Source organism: Haemaphysalis longicornis, unplaced genomic scaffold (genome assembly GCF_048455015.1).
Source record: "Haemaphysalis longicornis isolate Haplotype H1 unplaced genomic scaffold, Haemaphysalis longicornis Haplotype H1 scaffold_4, whole genome shotgun sequence".
Taxonomy (NCBI): Eukaryota; Metazoa; Arthropoda; class Arachnida; order Ixodida; family Ixodidae; genus Haemaphysalis; species Haemaphysalis longicornis.
The window spans coordinates 90,156,348-90,183,834 of NW_027526361.1; the positions used below are offsets into that span (position 1 = coordinate 90,156,348).

Consider the following 27,487-nt stretch of genomic DNA (forward strand, 5'->3'; position numbering starts at 1 on the left):
CGGTCGGGAATCTAACCCGCGTCCTCGTGCTCAGCACCTGAACGCCTAAGCCACTGAGCCACCACAGCGGATTTATTTGTCGACTTGTGATTTAGGTATTACCTCCATTCCAGAATACGCACTCTTAATTCATCATTTAAACCTGCATGCGTAATATTGCAAGGCCGACATTTTTAATTATCAAAGATTTAGTTTTCCTGCAAAGATAAAGCACCACACAGATAAACACGCCTGCAGGCGCTGATATATGCCACTGCATTTTATTTCAAAACAAAACATAAAATGGATAAAAATTATATACTCGAATTCCCAGATCCGAATATGTTCATCAGCAAATGATTGGATCAGGAAACCAATACTTAATACATATAAGCACGTAACCAACAAAAAGTACCTAAATGGCGTGAACATATCTGCCGTAAACATAGTAGAACGATGTGGCAAGAACGGGCTTGAAAGTCTGGGTGATGAGACCACCGCCAAAGGTGATAAAGGCGAAGCTGATCACAGACGGTGTTCTTAGTTACATTGATCGCTTTATTGTGAACTGCTCCAGCGGCAACCTCGAGCGGACGAAATTTTCTCGTTATCTACGGAGACGGGGAGTTCGGAATGCTGCAATAGAGGGCATCATAATTGCTCGATTTCACAGGAATGTGAAAAGTGAGGTGTCTCGTCTCCAGCTGCGATTTTTGCAGTCCACAAGACTACGTGTTCAGTTGATGACTGTCCATGTTTTTGAGGCGGTATGCCATCGCTTAAGTGGAGCGACTCCCGACAGTTTCACGAAAGGCTAGCCTTCCTCAGCAAATATGACTTACTGCTACTATTACGGGTACTACTTATTACTACCAGTACTGCTGCTGCTGCTACTACTACTACTACTACTACTACTACTACTACTACTACCACTTCTACTATACTACTTTTAGGAATACTACTACTACTATTACTACTACTACTGCTACGACTACTACTACTACTACTACTTCTATGACTTCTACTACTGCTCCGTTTAGGAATACTACTACTACTACTACTACTACTACTACCACCACTTCTACTATACTACTTTTAAAAATACTACTACTACTATTACTACTACTACTGCTACGACTACCACTACTACTACTACTACTATGACTGCTACTACTGTGCTGCTACTAGTAGCGCATAATGTAACCAAACCGCAACGCGGTCCGTTTACACTATGTGCTAGTTGATCCCTGCGGGCACACAAAACATGCCTGTGGAGGAATAGAAAATACTGACTAATTTGGTGGAGAAACTTCTTAAACCCCCAGAATCCGTATTTTATTTCCCAGAAAAAATAGGAGGCCAGATTGTAGCCTACTTGACGCAATGACTCCATCCTTTCGATCCGTGCTATTGCACTCACGGTCAACTGTTCGTTGCCTGAGACAATTCGTGAAATTGTGTCCCAGGAATTCTGAATTCAAAGCGCATAGAATTACCGTAGTACAGACCGCAGATTCATGAAATCTTGATAAAATAAATTCGTGGCTTCGAAGATAAACGTGACATTGATTTGGTCGGTGACGCGGGCTTCAGGTATTGAACTTCAACAAGTTCCCTTCGTTTCTGCAGATTTCTTGATTCCTTGGTTGCTCTCTGTGTTAGACAGCCATTGACTGATCGAATATTTCGAGTTCACAAGTTTTTGGAGTATGCTGCAGGTATCAATGTCCTAGTGCAAAAGAACGCCTTGTTTATTGGGTGCTGTTTTATACCTATAAAATGATACTTTTTTTTAAATGCCAGCACGTCCTTGCAAAATTTCCTGAACTTTGGTAAACGCCTGAGGAGCTCAGGCGTTTAACAAAGTTCAGGAAATTCAGGCTGAGACGTCGTACATGGGGCCAGAGGATAAATCTTAATTTTCCTCTCTCACCGCTGCTATAGAAGTCACATCTAGATAACCCGCTCCAACTGCATGACACAAATGCTTCTCTTTGCCACCGAAAAATAAATTTCGTGATTATTTGCCTCGGAATATATATATTTTTTTCATTTCTATCTGTGGTACAGAAAACTTGCGAGGTTTCTTCCCCCTATGAGCCAAAATTCAGATATAATCTTTCTTTTTTTATTGCTTTTATTTATTTATTTTTCTTTTATTATTTCAGGCACTGTATTTATTCTTACATAGATGGCTTTACTAAGAGCGGGGTCGCGTGTTCGATTCCTAGTTGCAGCTGACGTTTTTTAGACGGTGGGGGAAAACAAAAACTTGAGTATACTAGTATTCGATAAACGGAAAGCGACGGGAGGCTCCGACAAACATTACACCGCCGTATATTACGCATTTTTTAAGCGACGCTTTCTACCGCTACAAGCCAAGGGTTCTGCCGCGACCATTTACCTCAACAGCAAACGCCCGCGAACAAATAAAAGAAACAACTGGTACCACCAGGGACCGAATCTGGAACGGATACGTCTACATCTGAGAGAGGGCCAGCTGTATTACCAATTGAGCTACGAGCGCACACGGAGGCGATGGAGACTGACGGTGTACTCACCGAGCACAGCTGCGGGTTTACCCACTGCGTTCTCGCTGAATGCCACGTGATAGCGTCACGCGAACTCTCCCGCAGATGTGGGCTCGCTCGCGGAATGTGTACCGGCTGTGTGCGCACCTTGTGCATGCGCTAGGAGTTAGTAACAATTAAAGGAAGCTCACACCAACGAATGGCATCTCACCGCTCCTCCGTCTCTGCCGCCGATTTCGTCGCCTCCGTCGGCTGCGGCAGATACGGAAGAGAAGTGACATCGCCTAACACCGGTTTCGAGCTTACTTTATTTTATATAAAAAAGAGTTTCCTCTCATGTGCTTCACCAACACAACTCAACCAACCACCATTCATAGATTGTGCATTGTTTCAATCTTAGCAAAGAATATCTCTTTGAAGTAAGAATAGTTGTGGTTAAGTACATTTTACTTGACTCTGGATTCACTCTTTGTAGAGCCATAATTCAGGGGACGTCTTATGGGTAATCGTTGTGGGTGTCATTTAGAGCTTCGCTTCCCAACCAACTTCACCGGATGGATTGGCGCGCATTTTTTTCTGAGGAGTCTTCATTCTGACGACATCAAAATTATTCCAGTAAATTGAAACTCGAAGGCTTGCTACAGGGCTTCGAAGGGCGAGTGAATAGGATGACTTATTTGTGGCCATCCTGCCACCATAATGTTACCAGGACGCTTTAATGAACGCTGTACCATTTTGCGCGCTCATTTCCAAGACCTCCCTGCAAGTGACTCCGCTGCATGACAATTGTAGGTATGATTGCTATATAACTATACTGGGTAGCATAGCCGACACTGCCCATTTTTGGCGCTAACAAAAACCGTGATCTCAGTGGTGATGGACCCTTCGAGATCATCCTTGTATAGCTCAGACATAAGCTCTGTTTTAGTGGTCCTGGCGCATCTGTATGCGTTGCACACGTGCCGCATGGCGACGCCATCCTCCAGGATGGCCACCCTTCTGGACGACGTAACCGCAGGCGCGTGCGACTTGTCCTCCAAGCAATAACTCCACGACCAGCACGACCCCGGCCAGAGCGATCCCGCCCAGCCAGAGCAGGAAGATGGAGCGGTGGTGCACAAAGTCCAGGGTGTCCGCCTCCCCGATCTCCGCCTTGGGACAACGTGAGAAGTCTCCCCGCAGGGCGAGCGACTCCGCCTTCCACTTGGAAAAAATTCCCATCTCCTGCACCCTGACGATCCTGCAGCAGTCATACGCCGTATCTGCATTAGTCCATAATATCGAGCCAGGTTAATGCGGCACTCAACTAGGTGCTAGTGAGGGCGTATATGTTTTACTATGGTTAGTTGATGTAAAGGAAGGTTACAAGTGAAAGCACGGTCTTATAGGCAAGGAAACGAAATCGTGGTGTCGTCCTCAGCAGCCGCGAGCCTCAGCGACTTTTCTTAGCCAGTAATCGAGCTGATGCCGACTGAGGAGATTTCAGACGTGCATACGTGTGGCGAACATTTCGCTTATCTTAGCTGAGTGTACATGAATGGTGCTCTGACATAAAATCAGTGCTATAGACATGCGGCAAATATAATGTGCGTGCCGAAGCCCCGAGTGACTTCGACCCTTTTTCAAGCTGCAACTGACCTTTCCTCCCAAAGCTTGAACACCTGCGGCAATCTGAGGCGGTTGTAGTAGAACACCATAGGATGCGAGATGACATTTTCCCGGCCAATGTAAAATTCGGTGTCCGGATAGTTCTGGCATGCTTTGGCCGCCTGATAAGTCAACGTGACCCGGTCAGCGATGATTACAGCCTTGCCGTTGGCGACCTGGTCCAGCACGAACGGCGTCCAGAGACGAGTGTAGGGAACTAGGGACCACGGCTTCAGCTTGCGGTACACCAGCCGGTCGTGCGGTCGAGGCGACAGCTGCGTAGTCCAGTTCAGGGAATCAGACAGCACGTCGTCCTACCTTTGCGGCAATATAAATAAATTCACCATAAAAGAAACAAATCTTCACGAACGTGCTGAGCGAATCCACCAGGCTGTTGTTGCCAAATTATAGATTCAAGATTTTATTTTGCCCAGTTTGGGTGGGCAGGAAAGAGGCAAAGAGGTGCGTGCGCAGCTTCACGGGTCCCCACAAAATGAAAAAAAAAACAACAAACAAACCAACATTCACAAACGATCACCTCAAGGTGGTAAGAAACCTACAAGAATTACGAACGTGGGGGCTCAATTTTACAACTAAAAAAATGGCGCCGATGTAATGTTAACACTTCTTAAGAACCTTGTGATGGAAGGAGACACGTAGCAGCGTCTGCGGTCACGGCTGACCACTACAGGAATAATAGCTTTAATGGCACTGTGTATTCATGGTGATGATGTTAACGACCCCTCTTGCCCAGCGGCGGATTCAACATGCTCCTGCCGCCGCAGATCGAGCGCTTAACCACACGCTTAACTCTGTGTCTGTGTAACTCCTTGTTCTGCTTTCGGCGCATTTCGGCGATGCTCCCGCGTTGCGGGGCCTTGTACTTTTCTTCTAGCACGTTATTGACGGAAGGGTGCTAGCGCATCGAGCTCTGCAGTTCGTCTGGAAACTATAGCGAAGCTCGCGTTCCGAATAGGGGTAAGAACTGATGCGCCGCTCTTGATGCGCCTTGCATCCTACCCCACCTCCTCCTCATTACCCTGAGCACTGGGATGTGCTGGTATCCAGCTTCTGTCCTTGCGATCACCCCCTGCTGGCTTAGAGAGCCCTCGCAACAAGGTCCTTCATCGCGGTAATCCATCGCGTTTCAATGGTCTTGGGCTGGCGGAGCGCATGTGTGGCAGGGGTGACGTCACGCCCCATAGGCCGCTGTTCGAAGGAGTCACAGCTGCGCTGACTCGGATCCTCGCTGCTGTGCCGCCCCATGACCAGGCGAGGTTTAACAGCTGCTTCGCCGGTGCTTGGTCGCTCAGTCTTGCCATGGATGGCGGACCGGCTGGGCCGCCTGGGCTTGCACTTCAGGGCAAGGGACAGGCTGCATCCAATCAGCCAGTAGCCTAACTTTCATGAAACACGGTGTGCAATAGTCTTTGCAAAACTAAGCCACACAGATCTTTCGCTCGCGATGATTAGGTTTAACAGTGTCGAACCTCCCCGAGCGCTGTTTTGACATGCACTAACACCGTTAATAGTGATCCACCAGCACAATTCTTCCCAAGTGAGATTGGTGTTCAACGCAGAAGTTTGGGCTTCTACATGGTTCGACATGGTAAAAAGCGCACTAGACGGGGACAGAAGAAGAGAGAGTGACATGGGACGAGCGCTGACATCAACTGGTGAGATTGGTTATATTACTCGAATTTCCTCTTGGAGGTCCGTCCACGTGCCGTATAGCATCGGCGGAACGTGCTTCACGAACTCTTTAAGGGAGCTTTTAAGAAAAGTTTAAGTTCGGCTCAATCAAAAGGTGGTTTTGTCCCGAAAACTGTGAAAGTAATTTCATCGTAAGCTTCAAACAAATAATCTACATTGAGGAGAACAGATGAAGCATTGGCGACTCCGCAGAAACTTTTTGGCGAGGTCTTAATGACGTCACAGGAGCTCTCTTGTGATATTGACTGCCGCCGACTAAAGCAACCGTCAGGAAACGTCACTATGCGACGGTAGTGTAGACTCTGCTTCCGTTTTATTATCACTTGGATTGTAATTCATAACGTGTGCTTTAGGCCGGGTTCAGGCTGTTGCTGCAGCTGTCCTAATAGCTGTAAGAATGACGTAATTTTACGTCTCAGCCAACCGAACTGCATGACATGCCGCTTTTTTACGTCCATATATCCCGATATGGCTTTTCAGTCGGTAGTCTGAACATACCCTTACACACGGACAAGTATGTGTTTAGTGTTCCCTCTATTGCGCCGCCGCTCCCGCTGTTGCGCTAGTATTGACGTCACGTCGCGCGAAGTTTGAACGTTCCTCAATATTTTTTGCGTTCTTTTAGTTTAAAAAGACGTCTTAGTGGCTGGAATCGAGCGTAGGGGGTTAACTGGTTTCTTCAAACTGAACAAATTGTGTTTTGTCTGCACGTCCATTTAATAGAAGTGGTTCTACCATATCAGTTAAAATTGCTTGATACGAAACGGGCAGCCCGGCTCAAGCAGTCCGTGTCCCACGGGTTATTCGGCACACCATGCGCGCATCTTAGATGAAAGAGAGCTATATTGCCTGACCGCAAGGAGGAGCGGGTAGGCGGGGCCTCGCAGCATGTACAGCTTGACATCCTCGCGCGCAGCCAGGTCGGCGGCAGAGTTGATCCGCCCGCCACGATCCTCACGCACGGTCAGGGCAGCCTTCATTTTGCCGGTGAAGACGTTGGTGAACACCAGCATCGCCACCCACCAGATCGCCACCACGAGTCGAGATGACGAGGCCCTGGGCGTGGTGGCATTGCCTGTGCGCAGCAACGTGTGAACTCTAATGCACAAGGGAAGCTCTTACCCAGCAGGACACCCTATGAGACATGCTCCTGTTATTCGAGTGTTACTCGTTAACCGAAATGAGGGAATCAAACGCTTCAGGAGGTAAAAAACAACCAAAATGATGCCCACTCGTCCGAATTATGTGAAGGTGGGTTAAAACAGTAAGTACGTACAGTTATTTCTCGTGGATTCAAGTTCAAATGAAACGTAAACGGGTACACACCTTCAAGAAACATATTAGCCAGAAGCCTGAACAGGTTGTTTCGGAACTCGGGCATGAACTTCAAGCGGGAACCCGGCGCAAGCGTGACGATTAGTGACAGCAAGATGAGAGACACCAGCAGCATGGCCCACACCTAAGCAGTAAGTAAACGCAGTGAAGAATGGAAATGCTTCGAACCATCGAAATGTTATTAAATTAAGAAGCCGAAGCATTTCATGCAAATCACGTGGCGGTTTTAAATATCGCAATGCGAGTTCCATGGTCACGCAGAAAAATGTTTACCCCAAACGTCCAAAGGGTCCTCTCCCGATCTCATATGCGTGCGGTCAGTCCTGGCTTCTAAGAGTATTTGTAACCAATTATCAGTGACCATTTTTCAATGATGTCAAAAACAAAGACGTGTCGATGTTTGGTATTACCCGCAGGTGTCTGGTATTACCCGCAAACTGCAGCCCACCAGTCGTCTTATCCAGAAGACCTAAAGCCGAGCCTCTCAAAGACCTAACGTGTCTTTCCAAAGCGCCCTTCAAAAATTGCTAGGCACTCCTTTGGTCTAGACTTTTATGTCCCGCGAAGCCTTGTGACGTTCGGCTGAGTAGCTATTGTATAATGGGTCGATTTGACTAGATTCGCGGGGTGCATTAGCTTTGCTGGAACTTCTGATTCACTGCACTGCGCTGGATTACCGGTAATGACGTAACGGGAGGAGGATTTAGCGTCGTAACCGAAATTGTCATTTTTTGGTTACGACGCTATTAGTGACAACATCACATCCGGTTATGATGTCGTGTTTCGCGCTAACATTTACCGTCGGACCCTCGTTCGTAATGAACACGTTTTGAGTCAGTGCCCTTTCAGCGCAATTAGGTTAGGTGGCGTTTTTGTTTGCGCTACTCTGTGATGTCAGGGGGATGACAGGACTATGTTGGCTACTGGTGCATGGTCAGGTATGTTTGTTACGCACCAATTTTCAAAGTTAGGCCTCATCATGAAGTACTAAACATATACAACACGCCCGCTCGAAGGGCGCAAGGAACGCAGCGGTCGGCCATCATTTCTGGGAAAAGACGCTGGCACTGCACGTCGCGCATCAGGCAGTTTCTAATCGGCGTAATTCCTTTCCTGCCTACGGATGGGTGTGGGTGTCGCAAAGAAAAACTCGGTAAAGTTCCTTCGCAACTTCGCAACAACAACAACAAAAAAAACAACAACAACACGAAGATCTGTATTCGCACCTGAAAAACACATCGATATCTATCAAGAAAAAAAAAACATACACTTCAACTCCTTTCTTGTTTCTCCCAGTTAGGTGATCTATTACAAAAAACAAAAACGCTGGCGAAGCTTGTACTAAGTCACCCAAGGCTTGAACCATAGCGAAGCTGCAGAATTTCTTTATACGTGAGCAATGAAGGGCACATCACCCAGCACTTGTACAAATTTGGAATTGTGTATTTATATGTTCCGTCGTCACTTTGCACTGTACTAGCAGTAGTCTTCGTCACATGCATTGATATCGTCGCGATTTTCATGCCAAGCATTGCATGCGCGGTAGCGCTTGACGACAGCTGTGGCGCAGCGGCGACGCATACGTGGACGTACGCGTGCGGGCGTTCCTGGAGTCGCGTTGAGGTTCCGTGGAGCCAGTGTTGCGCCAGCTGAGGTACTACTGGTTGCTAAGCAACGCTTGTTTTTTTTTTTGTTTTTTTTTGGTAAAGCCACTGTACGTGAAGGGAACGGTCCGCGGTTGCCGCGAGGCACGGGGTCACGAGCGCTCCGTATTTTACGGATATTCTTAAGGCATTACGCTTTGCCCGTATACGGCCCGCTACAACAACTCCGCTTCTAATAAGACCACGGGGCGCATGGCAGGCAGTCTCGAAATGCAGAAAAGTGAGCGATATAAATGCTACCGCATCTCTGGCGAACAAGAAGTTGTGCCTTAAACCCACATGATAGTCGGAATGAGCACATTGAGCACAATAGACTCGCCCAATCGCTGAAAACTTCCCGTAAACCAGTAAACGGCGAGCTTTAGATTTCTGCAGTTCGCCTGTACCTCCCAGTCGAAGGTGGTCAGCGAGCTGGCGATGCTGCTGTGGTGCGCGACGTTCCTGCTCAGGCTTCCCAAGATGACGGCGTCTTCCAAGAGTATGTACCCCGAACGCACGGCCACTTCTCCCCTCTCGTTGGTCGGGTAGAACAGTGTACCCGAGAGGTCGCTCTCCTGGACATCGGGTAACATATACGTTAAACACCTAAAGCTTTGCAAGAATCCCTGAGCGTTATGGGATGTGGTTCAAACATCTGCAGCGGAAGATTAAGTTTTATAGAACAGTCGCCGAGTTGGCCAAAATGCAAATGCAAGTATCTTAAGCTAACGAACTGCACGTTCGCGATCTTTATCATGGCAAAAATGCTGTTTTCAACAAAAGCTAACAAGAGCTTCAAAGTATAGGTCACACCAGAAAAGTAACCCTAAAACTGTTCTCAGTTTTTCTACGGCATACTACTTGGCATCTAATTTAACTGGCACAGACTAATGTGAACCAGAAAATGGAAGACTATATAGCGTGATATAAGGCATGCGTGCGTCACATAGATATGAAAACGCGCTCACGTTTCTTTGAAGTTCTCCCAGGAAGCCCGTCCAGGAGCCATTGGGCAATCGAATGCCCCAATCGGGGGTGCTTTGGTGAACCGTCGTTACTTGCCTGCGTTATGGTCACGTGCGCGTTACGCCCAACACGTGTTTGGTCCGGTGCATAGAAACGATAGGTTACGCCATCTTTCCTTTGAGATGCCAACGCGGGTGTGTTGAATCATAGTCACCGAAATGAGGAAAAGATGGGGGAAGTTAGGGGATAACCGACAAAATTTGCGTTCTTGTTAATATTCCAGAAACTATTTTGGGAAATGTTTGCGCCCATTCCGGACACGTGCGTGTTCTGGAATTGGACAATCGGGCTTTTGCAATCAGTACATCTGACGGAATACCGAGGTTCCCTCGTAATTTTAACGTTCCCCATACACATGCCATCCCTGCTAGCTTTAGGGATAAACAACCCAAGATTCAGTAAGCAGAGATGCTCCACTGTACGTTACGTCTATAAACATGCAGAAATAGTGCGGCTACGTCGCTTCTTTGAACAAATCTGGCAGAAATATTTACCCAATGTTGAACTGTTTTGCCGTGTCCCAAAGCATCATGATGAGACGCGCCCCGAACCCCTTGAAATGGACGGAGCCATTCTTGTAGAAGCTTCCGTGAGGGAGGTGCTGTAAGTGGACACGAAGGACAAGAATACAGGAAGCGCCCTAACACAGCGTTGTGTTTACTTAACAAACGATGCATTTCGAAGACAGAATTGAACAAAAAAGTCGCATTTCACTTCTCGTTTACTTCAACATTGTTTCGTCGGCGGCTGGAAATATCAGCCATGGTCACTGAAGGGGACACGAAAAGAAGTGGGTCATAGTGGCTGCGATTCTTAGCACAACGATACCTTCTGGCGTTTATACACAAGCGAAATGCTCACGTTTAGCACCAAGGAGTGGGGTAATGCTACATTTGGGAGCATGATCACGGATGGGCCGATTTGTTCTTCCTAAAATGGGAGTGCAACCATGCGCCTTTTAATGCGAAGCTTTCTTCCGCTCTTCTGCCGTTTTTGCGGGGAGCTGCTGCTGCTTCATGGCCGGGTGCGCCGCTGAGTTTTTTCATATACACGAGGGAACGCCGGCCTCCGGAGTGTCGCGTCAGTGGGGCTTGGAGAGAGACGTGGGGTGGGCACCCAGGGAAGTTGCAAGTAATTACGCTGGCCTTCCTGATGGGGGGGGGGGGGGGGGGGGGGCGGGGGGGGGGAGGATGCTGGGGAAGCACAAGTTCATGCGTGTATCACGCGTTCTCTGCGCTTGGAGCCGGTGGCGTCTTCCCCAGGTGGACTGAGACGTCCAACGTTTCTTAATACGTCTTGTCGCTCTCGCCAGTGCTCACCGTTCTGAAAAAATAACCAGCTACGCCAAGTAAAATGACGCACTAAAAATGCTATACGCGAATTCACTGCAAACCAGGGCACCGTGACGCAAGCTTCGCGTTACGTCGATTCCCAACTATATATGTGACCCTTCAATGTTTTCTTTCTGGGCTCATAAATGGCGCACGTGTTCTATTTGGGGCCTACACAATTTTCTTTTCTGTGAAGCACAGAAAGTGCATGTTAGAAGGAAAAGCTTTAAAACTTATACCTGTCGGTTCCCATATATTATTTTGTAGCGCCTATTAGATGTACAGACTCAATAAAGGAAGCAAATTATTGCAAGCAACCGATTTTTCTACTTCAAGTTTATAACAGAGAAAGTTTGCGGTTTTCTCGCTAATCGAAAATTATTATACAATATTATTCTGCGCCCATAAAGGCGCTGCCAAAAGTGAATTTCGTTTGTCACAAAATACTGTAATAAAGCAATTTAATCGGTCATTCATCTTCAATGTCGATCGGTATTTTTTATGCACGTCTACAGTCATTGTTGGTTCCTCTGCAGCCGGAATGACGCCTCGAAGCCCGCGCACAGCATAGCATAGTGCCGCATGCGGTTGTAAAACCAGTCTAACCCGCATGTGCACACAAAACCAGTCAGACTATTCAGCTTCAATTTTCTAGTATTTTCGTTGTACTTTGCATTCTGAGCATTAGCCACACAGCGGTGAAGCCTCCAAAGAGTAGCCCCCCTCCCTTCCCCCCTCCCGCTCCCCCCACACACGCACACATTCATAAAATGCCTGTTCAACTTTGCTGGGAAAGTCAGTGAGTGCATAAATAAAGAAGTAAGTGCCTCATTGAGCAAACCAACAAGCATGGAAGCAAACAAGCAAGCCACCATGAAATATAGGACTTAAAGCCCCCGCAATATTATTTTTTTAATATGGTGAATGTACGTTAAAGGTACGGCGCGCTACCAAGGCCTCCACCGCACCCTGGTCAAAAAAGTTACATAAAAAAATGAACACCGAGTAATACTTTAAGCGCTGCGGATTGAGAGAATATGCCAGTAAGGAATAAACTCGTAAACCTGGGGTTAAAAGCAGGAGCTTACATTTAAAGTCGTGACCCGCAAGATTGTTCCGCTGCTGTTGGACATGTTAGCTACGCTGAGCAACCCTTCAGACGCTTGAGGAGAAGCAAATGCTTCTCGCTATTATATGCCGGTCGCTAGGATTGCTCCATTGCAAACCGTGTTATTTGATAAGACACACCGTTTTTCTGACTTCTGCTGCCTCTAGCTGGCGTCTGAACTGCTCATGTAAAAACGTGTTCTCAATAAGTGGAAGTAGATTAGATCGCTCATGCAGCGGCCAGCCATGGAACCGCAATGTGTACGTTAGCCTTGCCAAAGCAGAAAAAATTGATGTACGTTGGAACACAGCTCGGAATTACGAACTGACAGAAACTACGCACTGCCAGCACAAATACAAGCTTGAGGGGATGTCAGCTACCGAAGGTATGTCAACAAGGCGGCTTTATTTACATAATTAAATGACGTTGAACTGATGTCGTGCTGCGCATATAATTCTCGCGATGGTTCGATACTCCTCTTGTCACCATGTTGCTGTGAAAAATAGAGGGTTCCTGACGACTAAGTATGACCATCCTGACGCAAAAATGAGGCCTGTGTCTGCACATAGTACGACCTGCAACAAATTAGACACGAACACACAAGGACAGGCCAAATAGTGATGCGGGTTCAGAATGAATGTTACACAGGCTGTGGACACCTCATAATCATAAATGATTCATGCTTCTTTGACATCAATCGAAAAGAATGGCGAAACGTGTTTGTTCCACTTCGTATTTCTCTGCTCGCGTTTTTTGTGTGGCCGGCTGTACATGTTTCGTCAACTGAAAGTGAGACGACCAGGACAATGAAATCAAAAGGAAATAAATTAGCGTTGGTATCCGTGTCACACACAAGGCTGAATATTGACGATCAATCAAGCATTTGGCATGTCTCGACAGCAAGGCTTAAGGACGGGTTGCCGCTGCCACGTTGCTTTCAAGGCTAAATTGGGAAGGCCTAAGTGTGCTCATTCGATTAGTTCATACACAAAAAACAGCAGATGGCGCATTTTACATTACATGCCGACATCGGTGCATTGTGTTGTTGTTGTAGAGGAAAGTCTTTACTGTCTATATCCAGGAATGGATCATGCCACTCAGGCGCAATTGTTTCAGAAACAAGGGAAGGCAACGATTTGCATGGACTCATAAAAAGCCACGAACGGACGGGTTATTTTTGGAAGACTTTTTCAACGAATCGTGCCGTCGTATGCTTAGTACAAATTTCTGCCGTGATGGCGTTTATAGTTGCCGTGAGTTCCAAAGAAGCAACCGCGACTTGTGCATGCGGTAAATAATCAGCAAGTGATGATTGTCCCCGAGAACCATGGGGGTGTTGACGAACATCGCATTACATGTAATTTGCAAGGAGAGTGATGCTGATGTGCCTTCTTCGTGGTCCGTCATCAACAAAAAAAATTAAACCAGCTTCACTGACTTAACGTCGTGAACGCTGAGGGAAAAAGCGAAGCTGCCTGGCGTTCCCTAATCGCAAGGATAAACTTCTCAGAGATTCTCAAAGCCGGAAGATCGATTCCCGTTCGCGCCAATTCATTTGTTATGTGTTCCACTGCTCGCGCCATCTACTGGAAACTTTTGTTACTTTTGAACTTCTAACACTGCCGCGAGACGGTGCCGCGAGCGCTTTTGTTTTTTGGCATTGTTTTGTTTTGTTTGTGGGTATATTTTTGTATTTGATCTCGTAAAAGTCAAGCAGCGATATATTTTTAATTAACCGGACAATGCAAATATCACTTGCCTATTGATTTCTTGCCTCGAATCAGCCTAATGTATTGTTTTTCGCTCTACAACGGTGACAAGTACATACATTGCCACCAGATGTAGTAGTTTAGAAAAGGTTTGCCCATAACAGCGTCTCGTTCACGCATTTCTTTTAGGTTGCTGAATGTGCGCTTGGCGCTCGCTTTCCTCCTCACTAGGTTATGTGCCCACCTCATCGCTGCGACCGCGTTACCACATTTCGTCCCATAAAAACTTCGCTGTTCGCTGTTAAAAAAAAAAAAATCAACATCGCACGCCACCAGGCCACGTGCTACGTGCCTACGCATAACTGCCTAGAAACTACGAGAAGGCGTGTGTTAGGGACCGAAATCGACCAATATGTCCTGACCCTTTGAAGGTTTTCTAGGGGCTACAAAAATCTTTCTCAACTTATCTATACATACATCATATTATTACGTATTTGCTTCCTGACCCAGATTTATAGATATGTTAGGTATTACTTAGGACAAACCCTCAACTTAATTGGTTCATACTGGTAACATCACGCATATGAGCAAAGGCCATTTGTATATGGTCTTTGAGGGGGCACGGGAGCATTCACGGCTTCACAGCTGACATGTCGCGCTTAGGCGCTTCTGGCGTTCCCACATTTTTGGCCCCCGACAGTTTCCTGCTCGACCACCCATAAAATTCCACGGTCATCGGCTTACCAGGATGACAGCATTCGGCCAGCCAAACACACCGAACCGGACTTCCTTCTGCTGATGCGCAGTGTCGGCTGCGCACCGACGTCTTCGACGGCGATATCAGCCTCCGGAGAAGATATAAACTACTCGCCACCACGACAGCCTTTCAGTGGGCACGGGACCATTCACGGCTTCACAGCTGACATGTTGCGCTTCTGCGCTTTGCAGGTACGTAAGCAGTACTCATTATACGCTAAGAAAAGCGATAATCGTTTCCTTTTTCTGCTCCCGTGCCCACAAGTGCTTTGCGAAGTTGCTGGTGAATGTGCATCAATGGCTTTGTTGTTGCTGCGTTCCGGGGACGTTGAAACGAACCCGGGGCCGCCTAAAACCCGCTCTACAGCCTCTGTATCCGCTTTAGACGTGGATACTTTGCCTGACGAACCATCTGAACAAATGAATGTTATCTTCCAGCTTCTTAAAGACCTACAGTCACGTTCTGTGAAATCCTCAGAGCGCCAAGCTGAGATTATTGTACATGTAAAGGCCATTCAGTCAGGTATTGGTCAGATTGAAAACAAAATTGGTTGCATCCAATCAAGGCTAGATGCCTTGGAGGAAAAAATGAAAAAGTACGAACATCAGACCTTGAAGACTCGACTGAGACCTTATCCACTCAGCATGGCGCTCTGCAGTCCCGCGTAGATGAATTGGAAGATAGATCTCGGCGGAATAATTTATAATTTCATGGTATCCCTGACTCGCGAGAAACATGGCAACAATTGGAAGACCGCATTAAAGAAGCCCTAACAGGTGTACGTGATGCGCAATCTATTGACAATTCTATCGAACGTGCGCATCGCTTGGGAACGTTCGTGCCAAATAAGAGTCGTGCAATAATAGTTAAATTCTCCTCCTATAAAATAAAAGACAAAATACTTTCTGCTCGAACCAAGCTAAAAAAAAGGATATTTCGGTTACAGAAGATTTTTCCCGCGCCACACGTTATGCTCGCAAACAACGTATCGACTTTGCGAAATGCCAACCTAATGCTCCTCACTTTAAAATACAGTATAATAAGCTTGGCCTAAATAAAAAACAATACATTAATGATCCGCAAACTGAAAGCGTAACAGAGCACACTAAACAGGTTTTGAATCTTAATCAGTTGACCTCTGGATCAAGTCACAATGCGTAGGATTGCGCGAGGGGCAGTGGATCAAGCTTATCTCATGTGTCTGTCCTGTTTACTAACATCCGAAGTATAATGAACGAGCGTGATTCCTAAACTTCGGCAATTGAAACTTGTAACTGTGATATTCTAATACTCACTGAAACGTGGCTGCAACCTGAAATACACAACCATGAAATTCTATCGCATGCGCACCGCTTTTCGTTTTATTATTGTGATCGCACTTCACGTATAGGTGGCGGGGTCCTTCTGGCCAGTAAAAAAAAATTTCAATCTGGCTGTATTCACGTTAACACTTCACTTGAAATCGTGTGGGATATTGCGCTGAACTCGATTTTCAAAAAGTTTTGATCGGTGCTTGTTACCGCCCCCCCCCCCTAGTTATTCTTCCGATTTTGTCAACGAGCTTCATGACGTCATTAACACGGTTTTTACGCTACCCCAACTTGCCTCTCTTTCTGCTAGGTGATTTCAATATTCCAAACATAACCTGGGCTACCACGCCTCCAACTATGCATCCGTTTACAACACTAGGCAACGATTTTCTAAACATTTGTTTTGTGTTTTCACTCGCCCAAGTGATTACACAGCCAAAAAGACATACACAAATTACAAGAAACACTCGTGATTTCGCCCTAACATTTAGGCCTGACCTAGTTTCGGACATGACACTCTTGCCCGGCTTCAGCGACCATTTATTGATATCTTTCCGCGTCAACATATCGCGTCCGAAAGCCCCTAAAAAAGCAAAAACTATTCGTGAATACAAGAAGGCAAACTTCTCGGCGATTAACAACCAGCTATGTTCATTCCTTGACCGTTTCTTAGTAGGTTTCGATAAGCGCAGCGTACAATCTAACGGGACATGTTTCTTGCGCCGGTTCATGACTTATCTGACCGATATATTCCTGTGCGCAGAATTATTGCTAACCAAAATGAACCATGGTACACTTCACACATAAGGCGTCTTTTTAACAAGAAAAAGCGATTATATAAATTAGCGAAAAAATGTGGACACGCTAATCGATGGGCTGCCTAAAAATCGGCTTCTAATCAATATATAACAGCAATAAAAACTGCCAAAGATAACTTTTTACGGAATACGTTGCCATCTATGTTGTCGACTGATATTTAAAAAATTTGGTGCAATATTAAACCAAGCATAAATGACACTATAATCCTTGTTGATATTGTTGGAAATACAGTTCACCCGAATGATTGTGCGACAATACTAAATGATGCTTTTACAGCGAATTTCTCGGTTCATTCGAGTAATATATACCTTCCTTACAACAATGTAACTACCCTAGCATGCCCCCAATAATTATTGAACCAAGTGGCGTTGCTGCCCTAATTAGGTTGCTAAAACCTTTTTCGGATACCCGTAGTGATTTAATTATTCCAAAGTTTTTAATAAGTACTTGTGTTTACTCGTCTGTTATACTCACCATGATCTTTCAGCAGTCCCTCGAAAACGGTGGCCTGCCTCTTGATTGGCTGGTTCCATTACATAAATCAGGTAGCAAACACTCTCCTTTGAATTACCGCCCTGTATCTCTTACTTGTATACCATGCAAAATATTTGAACACATTTTGTTTTCCAATCTTGTTAATTTCCTTGAGTCAAATTCATTTTTCACAAACACGCAGCATGGTTTCCGTAAGACTTACTCATATGATACACAACTGGTATCTTTCACACACAAACTGAACTTCATCCTTGACCATTCCTCAATAGCTGACTGCATATTTCTTGATTTTTCGAAAGCGCTCGATAAAGTTTGCCATAAGTTATTGTTATCTCAACTTAACCAACTAAATCTTGACCCCAAACTTCTTACTTGGCTCGAAATATTGTCACCGATAGGACGATGGACCTTGGTGGTTTAGGGTTGAAGGAATTGGCTTTATTGCCACGAACTCGTTGGTTCCTGAGAACAGCGACAGCGCGCTTGCCGAGCGCCAACAACGTCGTCTTCCTCTGGCCGTCGGTCGATGATGATAGTGGGGGATTGACCATCCGCCGTGTCAATGAATTCTAATGATTGCGGCATTACCCCCCTCTTCAAGAGCGCATCGCCTTGATGCGAGTGGATACGTAAACTGCAATGCGCTACTCTACAAGTGACGGCTGGAATGCTAGCGAACAAAGTAGGGTTTGAGGCGCACAACATGTACAACGTCCGGATGTAAAGGTCGTCGGGATGAAGAACGCACTGCGTCCGGTAGTACCTCGTAGTTAACGTCGCTGATACGGCGCAGTATTGTATACGGCCCGAAATAACGCTTAAGGAGCTTTTCGCTAAGACCACGGCGTCGAACGGGTGTCCAAACCCACACCTTTTCTCCAGGACTAAAGTGTACGTCACGTCTACGAAGATTGTAGCGAGCAGCGTCGACTGACTGTTGAGTGGAAATTCGGATTCTGGCTAATTGCCGGGCCTCCTCTGCGCGCTGAGAGACTAGTCGAGCGTCCTCGTGGGCCCCATCATCAGGCAGGAGGGGCAACATAGCATCCAGCATTGTGGTTGCTTGCCGGCCATGACCCAGTGAAACGGAGAAAACCCTGTTGTCTCCTGGACGGCAGTATTGTACGCGAAGGTAACAAAATATAAATTCTCGTTCCATGTTCGATGCTCCACGTCGACGTACATCGTCATCATGTCTGTAATAGTCTTGTTGAGGCGCTCTGTCAGTCCATTGGTTTGAGGGTGGTATGCAGTAGTTCGGCGATGACTGGTGTGACTTAGGCGCAGAATGTCTTGCGTTAGTTGAGCTGTAAACGCGGAACCGCGGTCGGTGATGAGAACCTCTGGTGCACCATGTCGTAGAACAATGTGATGGATAAAGAAAGCAGCTACTTCCGATGTGGTTGCGAATGGAAGGGCTTTGGTTTCGGCGTATCAGGTTAGATAATCCGTTGCCACAACTATCCAGCGATTGCGTGCGATCGGCAAAGGAAAAGGACCTACCAGATCCATTCCAACTTGCTGGAACGGGGTCGTCGGCGGATCAATCGGTTGAAGAAGTCCGGCAGGGCGTGTTGGGGGCCTCTTTCGCTGCTGGCATTCTCCGCATGTTCTGGTGTAATGACGCACAGCTTTGGGAAGATGAGGCCAATAATACTTTTCCCTTAGTCGCGCTAGCGTACGGGTGTAACCAAGGTGTCCCGAAGTCGGATCATCGTGACAACTTTCAATAATCTCCGTGCGTAGATTGTCCGGCACGACCAGGAGCCACGAGCGACCGCCAGCCGCAAAGTTCTTCTTGTAGAGGACATTGTCCCGAAGAGTGAGCGCCTGCACAACACGTTTGAAGGCTCCAGGGACAGCACTTAATTGGTCCTCCAAGTAAGCGATCACCTGCCTGAGCTCAGGGTCGCTCCGTTGGCGTGTCACCATGTCCACACTACTGACTGCTCCCAAGAAGGCGTCGTCATCGTCGTCGGTAACAGCCTGCCCACACCCCATGGGAGCCCGAGAGAGTCAGTCGGCGTCACTATGCCTGCGCCCAGACTTGTACCCTATAGTTACGTCGAATTCTTGTAGCCTCAGGCTCCACCGTGCTAGACGGCCAGACGGGTCCTTGAGGTTGGCCAGCCAGCATAGGGAGTGGTGGTCAGTGACCACGCGGAACGGGCGCCCATAAAGATAAGGGCGGAACTTAGTGACAGCCCAAATGACAGCGAGGCACTCCTTCTCAGTAGTGGAGTAATTGCTATCCGCCCTAGAGAGCACGCGGCTCGCATATGCAATGACTCGGTCAGCGCCATCCTGGTTTTGAATAAGTACCGCACCAAGCCCCTTGTTGCTAGCGTCAGTGTGAATTTCTGTCGTCGCCTCCTGGTCAAAGTGCCCCAAAACAGGTGTTGTCTGTAGCGCTTCTTTGAGTCCTTCGAAAGCCTGTTGATGCTCACGCTTCCTTCAAACGAAACACCCTCCTTCGTGAGGTGGGTCAGTGGGGCGGCAATGTGGGAAAAGTTCCGAATGAAATGTCGGTAGTAGGCGCAAAGGCCCAGGAACCTTCTGATCGCGTTTTTGTCTGATGGTCTCGGGAAAGTGCTCACTGCAGCAGTCCTCTCTGGGTCAGCGCGTACTCCTTCGCTGCTGACGACATGGCCAAGACATTTGAGCTGGTCGTAAGCAAATCGACATTTTTTGGGATTTAGTGTCAAGCCGGCGGTTTTCAGAGCTTCAAGCACGGCTCTCAGCCGACGTAAGTTCTCCTTGAAAGTGCAAGCAAAAATGACGACGTCATCAAGGTAAACAAGACAGGTCTGCCATTTCGGGCCTGCGAGGACCATGTCCATGACGCGCTGAAATGTTGCCGGTGCTGTACATAGCCCAAACGGCATAACTTTAAATTCGTACAGGCCGTCTGGTGTAATAAATGCAGTCTTCTCCCTGTCCCGCTCATCAACCTCGATTTGCCAATAGCCACTTTTTAAGTCAATAGACGATAAGTAACGAGCATGACGGAGCCGATCAAGCGTGTCATCAATGCGTGAAAGGGGGTATACGTCCTTCTTAGTCACTTTGTTCAATCGCCGATAATCCACACAAAACCGCAATGTTCCGTCTTTCTTTTTCACAAGCACAACCGGCGTGGCCCAGGGGCTTGTCGACCATTGAATAACGTCGTCCTCGAGCATGTTTCGAACCTGCTCCTGGATAACTTCCCTATCTTTTAGAAAAACGCTATAGGGTGGTTGACGGACAGGATGTGTTATGTCGTCAGTAATAATTCTGTGCTTGGCTACACTTGTCCTGCCAATACCGGTTTCTGCAGCGAAACAGTCCCGAAAGTCGTCACGCAGTTGGGATAGCTCGTGCGCCTCTGAGAACTAAACCTTCGGATTGATGTCTAAATCGATGGACGCATTCATGCCTGGTTTCCGGGCGGCAGATCGTGTAGTCAGTTCGGACAGCAAAGGATCGTCAATTGAGTCGGCAATTCCTTCCAGGTAAGCTACGGTCATTGCTCTCGTCAAATGCTGTGGCTCGTTCCGGAAGTTCGTAACAAGGACATTCGCGTGTCCTTGATGAAGATATATGCCTCGAGCAATGCCGATCCCCTTTTCTAGATGAAATTGGAGACGTCCCTCGATCAGAGTCTCTCCGCTAGTTGCCATATCTGTCTGTACAAACAAGAATACGCTGGAGCGTATTCTTGTTAATTTGTTGTTAATTTGTTATTTCGTTTGTTAATTTAAAAGATTTGTTTGATAATTCATTAATTGTTCATTTGTTTGTTCATCATCATCATCATCACCAGCCTGTCTACGCCCACTGCAGGGCAAAGGCCTCTCCCATTATTTTCCAATTACCTCGGTCCTGTGCCAACTGTGACCAATTTATCCCCGCAAACTTCTTGATCTCATCTGCCCATCTAACTTTCTGCCGCCCCCTGCAGCGCTTGCCTTCTCTAGGGATCCACTCTGTTACCCTTAATGACCAGCGGTTATCTTTCCTTCGCATTACATGCCCTGCCCAAGTCCATTTGTTTGTTAGGCTTCGTTAATTTAAAAGATTAAAAGATTTGTTCATTGGTACGACTTAAATTGTAACCAGATGTAAAAAATATGAAAATGTTTTTATAATGTTTCATAAACTGGCTACGTTATTGTGGGAACGGGCTAAATAGGAAAATACGAAACGGTAAGGTTCTTTCGCCCCGGGTTGAAATGGGAAGGAACAAACGGAAAGGTTGAAATGGGCATGGGTTCAAACGGGAACGCGCCAAGTGGGAAAGGGCGAAACGGGAGGGTCGTTTTGCGCCGGGTTGAAACGGGAGGGAACAAGCATGAAGGGTGAAATGGGAATGGGTTCAAACGGGAACCTCCCCTTCATTTGGTGCTGCTGTTTTACTTTCACGCTGTGCCCTGCGCCTGCATCTCTCAATGCCCTCCTTCTGCACAGCTCTTTTCCTTTCCCGGCGTACGATCCATGGCTCGCGCTCCAATTTTCTGCGCAATTCTGTGTGCCTCACTATGATTTTTTGTACCTTACGCGTTGCATGAAGGGTCCAGATGTAAGGCTTGCGCCTTCCCTGAGATCACATCCAAAAAGGGTAGCTCACACGAAGAGATGGGTACCAAAAGAAGGCGAGGTTGGAAAATTTCAATTTGGCGCCCATAACGCAACCACTTGAACAACGCCCCGCAAAATAAAAATTTTGCGGCACACTTAAGTCTGCATAGGTGCTTCGATGGCGAAAGCCCGGCGTACCACCCGAAGGGTGCCTCTTATATACACGTCCACGAGTCCACACCACAGCCATGCTAATTTTCCGTCCTTAATACATCTTAATCCTTCTTAACCTACTTCAATACGCATTAACTTATATCAACCTTAGTTCACCTTGCTACACCTTCATTCATTGTAATCCGCTTCAGCCCACCTGATTTATTTTTATACTTCCCCTTAATTGTCTAATACACATAAATGCTTATCTTATTCTATCTCATTTCATCTTAATTCACGCAGATATCTGCTAGTTCTTCGTAATCTGCTCTAATCCATTTTAATCCACCCTAACCATACCCTAATCCAGAGGTCGGCAAACTCACTCATGAGTCCACTCACTCAGACTCATTTGGACTCAAACTCACGGGTGAGTTTGAGTTTGAGTGAGCGCGAGGCTAGTGTGGCATGGTGAGTTTGAGCTTGAGTGAGTTTGAGCCGAGTGATCACGACTGAGTTTGAGTCCGATTGAGTTTGAGTCCATTTTGAGTTCTGAGTACATTTTGAGTTTGAGTCCATTTTGAGTTCTGAGTACATTTTGAGTTTGAGTCCATTTTGAGTTCTGAGTACATTTTGAGTTTGAGTCCATTTTGAGTTCTGAGTACATTTTGAGTTTGAGTCCATTTTGAGTTCTGAGTACACTTTGAGTTTGAGTCCATTTTGAGTTCTGAGTACATTTTGAGTTTGAGTCCATTTTGAGTTCTGAGTACATTTTGAGTTTGAGTCCATTTTGAGTTCTGAGTACACTTTGAGTTTGAGTCCATTTTGAGTTCTGAGTACATTTTGAGTTTGAGCACATTTTGAGTTTGATTACATATTGAGTTTTGAGTACATTTTGAGTTCTGAGTAAATAGGAGTTTTAAGTCCATTTGGAGTTTGAGTACATATGAGTAGCCTAGCAGGCAGCTATGGTTGGCTGTTAAGTTTCATGCGTCACTGTGAGCTCGGAATTCAAGTTACCTGCGGGTATGGCACCAATCGCGATCTGCATGATCGGTTGGGAGGAAGGTGGTGTCTGATTTTTTTTAGTTTCTTGTTGAATTTTTATGGCCATAAGCACTTGCTGTATACCTAATTTTCGCGGCTGGGCGCGTGAGTGATTATTGACTGGTGAGGTCATAAAAAAGGGTTGTCTTAACTTTTCCTCCTGACGGATCCACTAAGAGCGTGGGAAAGGGTGGTGGGAAAGCACACGGCGGCGCTGGCGTGCTGGTTGTTCGCCTGCTACTGTTAACGGCTTGATATACTAGGGGTCACAAAGGAAGAGGTGAGAGCCGGGGGGAAATGGGGGCGGGGGCTGTCCTTTCTACTGTTTAAATGAATTAGCGGAATTGACTGGGCAGCGCCCCTTAAGACAGAATAATGACCACATTAGATTGGGTGAAAAGTGAAACTGATGAGGCTAAGGCGTGTAAGGTATCAAATGAAAGGTCCGGATTAACGGAATCACGCGGGGTAAATAAAAAAAAATGCTTCCTTTCCCCCTCCCATTTCCCTTTAAAAAATAAATGTTATTCCTCCTCCTCCTCCTGATTGTAGTCATCAGGCAGTCATAATGAGTCATAGATTGGGTTAAAATTCAAAATGACGCTGCGAGGGCATGTGGGGAATCAAATTCAAGGTCTCGATGTGGGGAATCATTCGGGACGAACATGAGATATGGATATATCATGACGTAGTCATGGCAAATCAAAGATTCGGTTAAAATTCAGGTTCATGACGCTAGGGCGTATGAAATTAAAGGTCTCGATGAGGGTAATCACGTGTTTCCTGATTATTATCATGACATAGTCAAAATGGGTCATAAATTAGGTTAAAATTCACAATGATGCCACTGGGTGTCCGGGGTATCAAATTGAAGGTTCCGATAAGGAAAATCACGTGGGACAAAAATGTGGTAGGGCTATATCATGAGATAATCATGGTTAGTCATTGATTGGTTTAACGTTCAAATTGGTTCCGCTAGGATGTGATGGGTATCAAATCAATGGTCTTGATGAGCCGAATCACGTGGGAGAAATACAAAAATGCTTCCTGGTTATAACCCTTAGATTGTCATGGCGAGTCTTATATTGGGGTAAAATTCGAAGTGACCCCGCTAGGGAGTGTAGGGTATCAAATTTACGGTCTTGAAGAGGAGAATCACGTGGTACAAATAAAAACAAGGCTTCGTAGTTCGAATCATGAGATGGTCATTATGAGTCATAGATGGAGTTAAATTCAAGGTGAGGCCGCTGAAGCATGTGGGGCGTCAAATTGAAGGTTCCAGTTAGGGGAATCATGTCGGACACCTAAATAATGCGTCCTGGTTACAGTCATGAGTCATGGTTAGTTTGACTGGTATGAATTCCATATGACCCTGCTAGGGTGTGTGAGGTATCAAATTAAAGGTCTCGTCGAGGGGGTCACGTGGGACAAATATGAAAATGCTTTCTGGTTATAATTCTGAGGATATCGCAACAGATATACAGCAAAAGGTACACATTCTCACTCTCACTCACACTCTCACTCTCACTCTCACTCTCACACTCACACTCACACTCACACTCTCACGCACAGATCTCACTCACACTCACACTCACACTCTCACTCTCACTCGCACTCGCACTCGCACTCACACTCACACACTCACACTCACACTCGCACTCACACTCGCACTCGCACTCGCACTCGCACTCACACTCGCGCTCACACTCGCGCTCACACTCACACTCACACTCACACTCTCACACTCACACTCACACTCACACACTCACACTCACACTCACACTCACACTCACACTCACACTCACACACTCACACTCACACTCACACTCACTCACACTCACACTCACACTCTCACTCACTCTCACTCTCACTCGCACTCACACTCTCACTCGCACTCGCACTCTCACTCGCACTCGCACTCTCACTCTCACACTCACTCTCACACTCACACTCACACTCACACTCTCACTCTCACACTCACTCTCACACTCACACTCACACTCACACTCTCACTCACACTCTCACTCTCACTCACACTCTGACTCTCACTCTCACTCTCACTCTGACTCACACTCACACTCACACTCACACCCACACTCACACTCACACTCACACTCTCACTCTCACTCTCACTCACACTCTCACTCTCACTCTCACACTCACACTCACACTCTCACTCTCACTCTCACTCTCACTCTCACTCTCACTCTCACTCTCACTCTCACTCTCACTCTCACTCGCACTCTCACTCTCACTCTCACTCTCACTCTCACTCAGTCACACTCTCACTCTCACTCTCTCACTCCCACTCTCACTGTCACTCTAACTCTCACTCTCACTCTCTCTCACTCCCACTCTCACTCTCACTCTAACTCTAACTCTCACTCTCACTCACACTCACACTCTCACTCTCACTCTCACACTCTCAATCTCACACTCTCAAACTCTCACTCTCACTCTCTGACTGTCTCAATCTCTGTGAGGCCATGTGAGTTCTGAATTCATTTTGAGTTCTCAGCCCATTTTGAGTTTTGAGTACATTTTGAGTTTTGAGTCCATTTTGAGTTTGAGTACATTTTGAGTTTTGAGTACATTTTGAGTTTTGAGTACATTTTGAGTTTGAGTACATTTTGAGGTTTGAGTACATTTTGAGTATTGAGTTTGAGTACATTTTGAGTTTTGAGTCCATTTTGAGTTTTGAGTTCATTTTGAGTTTGAGTACATTTTGAGTTTTGAGTCCATTTTGAGTTTGAGTTCACTTTGAGTTTGAGTACATTTTGAGTTTTGAGTCCATTTTGAGTTTTGAGTTCATTTTGAGTTTGAGTACATTTTGAGTTTTGAGTCTATTTTGAGTTTGAGTACATTTTGAGTTTTGAGTCCATTTTGAGTTTGAGTACACTTTGAGTTTGAGTACATTTTGAGTTTTGAGTACATTTTGAGTTTTGAGTCCAAATTGAGTTTGAGTACATTTTGAGTTTTGAGTCCAAATTGAGTTTGAGTACATTTTGAGTTTGAGTACATTTTGAGTTTTGATTACATTTTGAGTTGGAGTACATTTTGAGTTCTGAGTACATTTTGAGTTTTGAGTCCGAGTGAGTTCTGAGTTTTGAGCTCAATGTGAGTTTGAGTTTGAGTGAGTGGTGATTCGAAAAAAAAAATTGTGAGTGAGTTTGAGTGAGCCGCGCCAACTTTGCCGAGGTATGCCCTAATCTACCGTCACCCAACCTTAATTAATCTCATTCTTTTATAATCTACGCGCATCTATCTTGATCTACGTAAACATCGGCGTTGTTCAACATTAGTCCATCTTAGTCCACCTAAATTCACCTTGTTCTTCCAAAACCACCGTGTACCCGCCGCGGTGGCTCAGTGGCTAAGGCGTTGCGCTGCTGAGCACGAGGTCGCGGGTTCGATTCCCGGCCGCGGCGGCCGCTTTTCTGATGGAGGCGAAAAGTAAAAACGCCCGTGTGTACGAGCTTTCGGCGCACGATAGAGATCCCCAGGTGGTCCAAATTAATCCGGAGCCCTCCACTACGGCGCGCCTCATCGCCTGCGTTGCGTCGGCGCATTAAACCCTACAATCAAAAAACAAAAAAACAAAAAAAACACCGTGTGAGCGCGCCTCCGTGACGTCGGCTTAGGAATTCTCGCATTTGTCGTCTGCTTCACTCGGGCTCGCTCTCCCTGCTGTTTCTGTGCGCTCGATTGACGTCTGATGCTTGTCCGCAGCAGATTTTGCGTTTGCGGAACTTTTTATCATAATAATATACCTAAAATCGCGTACACTAGCTCAAGGCGTGAGTATAGTTTTGGAGTCGCCCCATTCGTTGCGAAGCCACTCCTCTGCGGAGCGCGAAGAGTCGGAGCTAGGCGTCAGATTCTGTAGTTATTAAAGGAGCCATGAAGAGAAAATACAACTTCGTTTAATTTGAAAGAACGAGGATTTAGTATCTCACTCAGCTCCATTAGAGCCACAAAAGATGTTTTTTAACGAAAAAAAAGCAAGAAGTATTTAAAAACTTTCAAATTTTGCGCCACAGTGACGTGTTATGGAGCAAGAATGACGTCATACGGGCCAACAATAAAATATAATTTTCAGTGAGTTAACTGCACGTTAGTATTCAAGTGATGCGGTAAAATGGAACTAGAGGCCCCATTACAGACGTCCAGTCATGTGTCGTCGCGACAGGTCTCTTAGGCGGCCGCCAATCGCACAAACAAGGTTACGTGACGTCATAGAAAAGTTGCGGGAAATTGGCTAGGGGGTCGCGACTGCGTCAAACGTTTTCTTTAATATCTCCGTTATTTGTTCGAAGATTGCGAT

General features: G+C 46.3%; 1 protein-coding gene and 1 pseudogene across 1 annotated transcript; one reads left to right on the forward strand and one right to left on the reverse strand.

Moving 5' to 3' along the window:
- On the reverse strand, positions 1-10,891 carry LOC144179048 (putative glutamate receptor). Its single transcript, XM_077707226.1, has 7 exons — positions 10,369-10,891; positions 9,817-9,910; positions 9,256-9,423; positions 7,197-7,329; positions 6,725-6,945; positions 4,149-4,432; positions 1-3,750 (listed from the first exon to the last, which is right to left on the reverse strand). Exons 1-7 carry the CDS (start codon positions 10,404-10,406, stop codon positions 3,435-3,437), a joined length of 1,254 nt encoding a protein of 417 aa, XP_077563352.1. The 5' UTR covers positions 10,407-10,891; the 3' UTR covers positions 1-3,434.
- Positions 10,892-14,946: 4,055 nt separating this feature from the next.
- Positions 14,947-15,940, forward strand: LOC144179835 (uncharacterized; annotated as a pseudogene).
- The last annotated feature ends 11,547 nt before the right edge of the window (positions 15,941-27,487 follow it).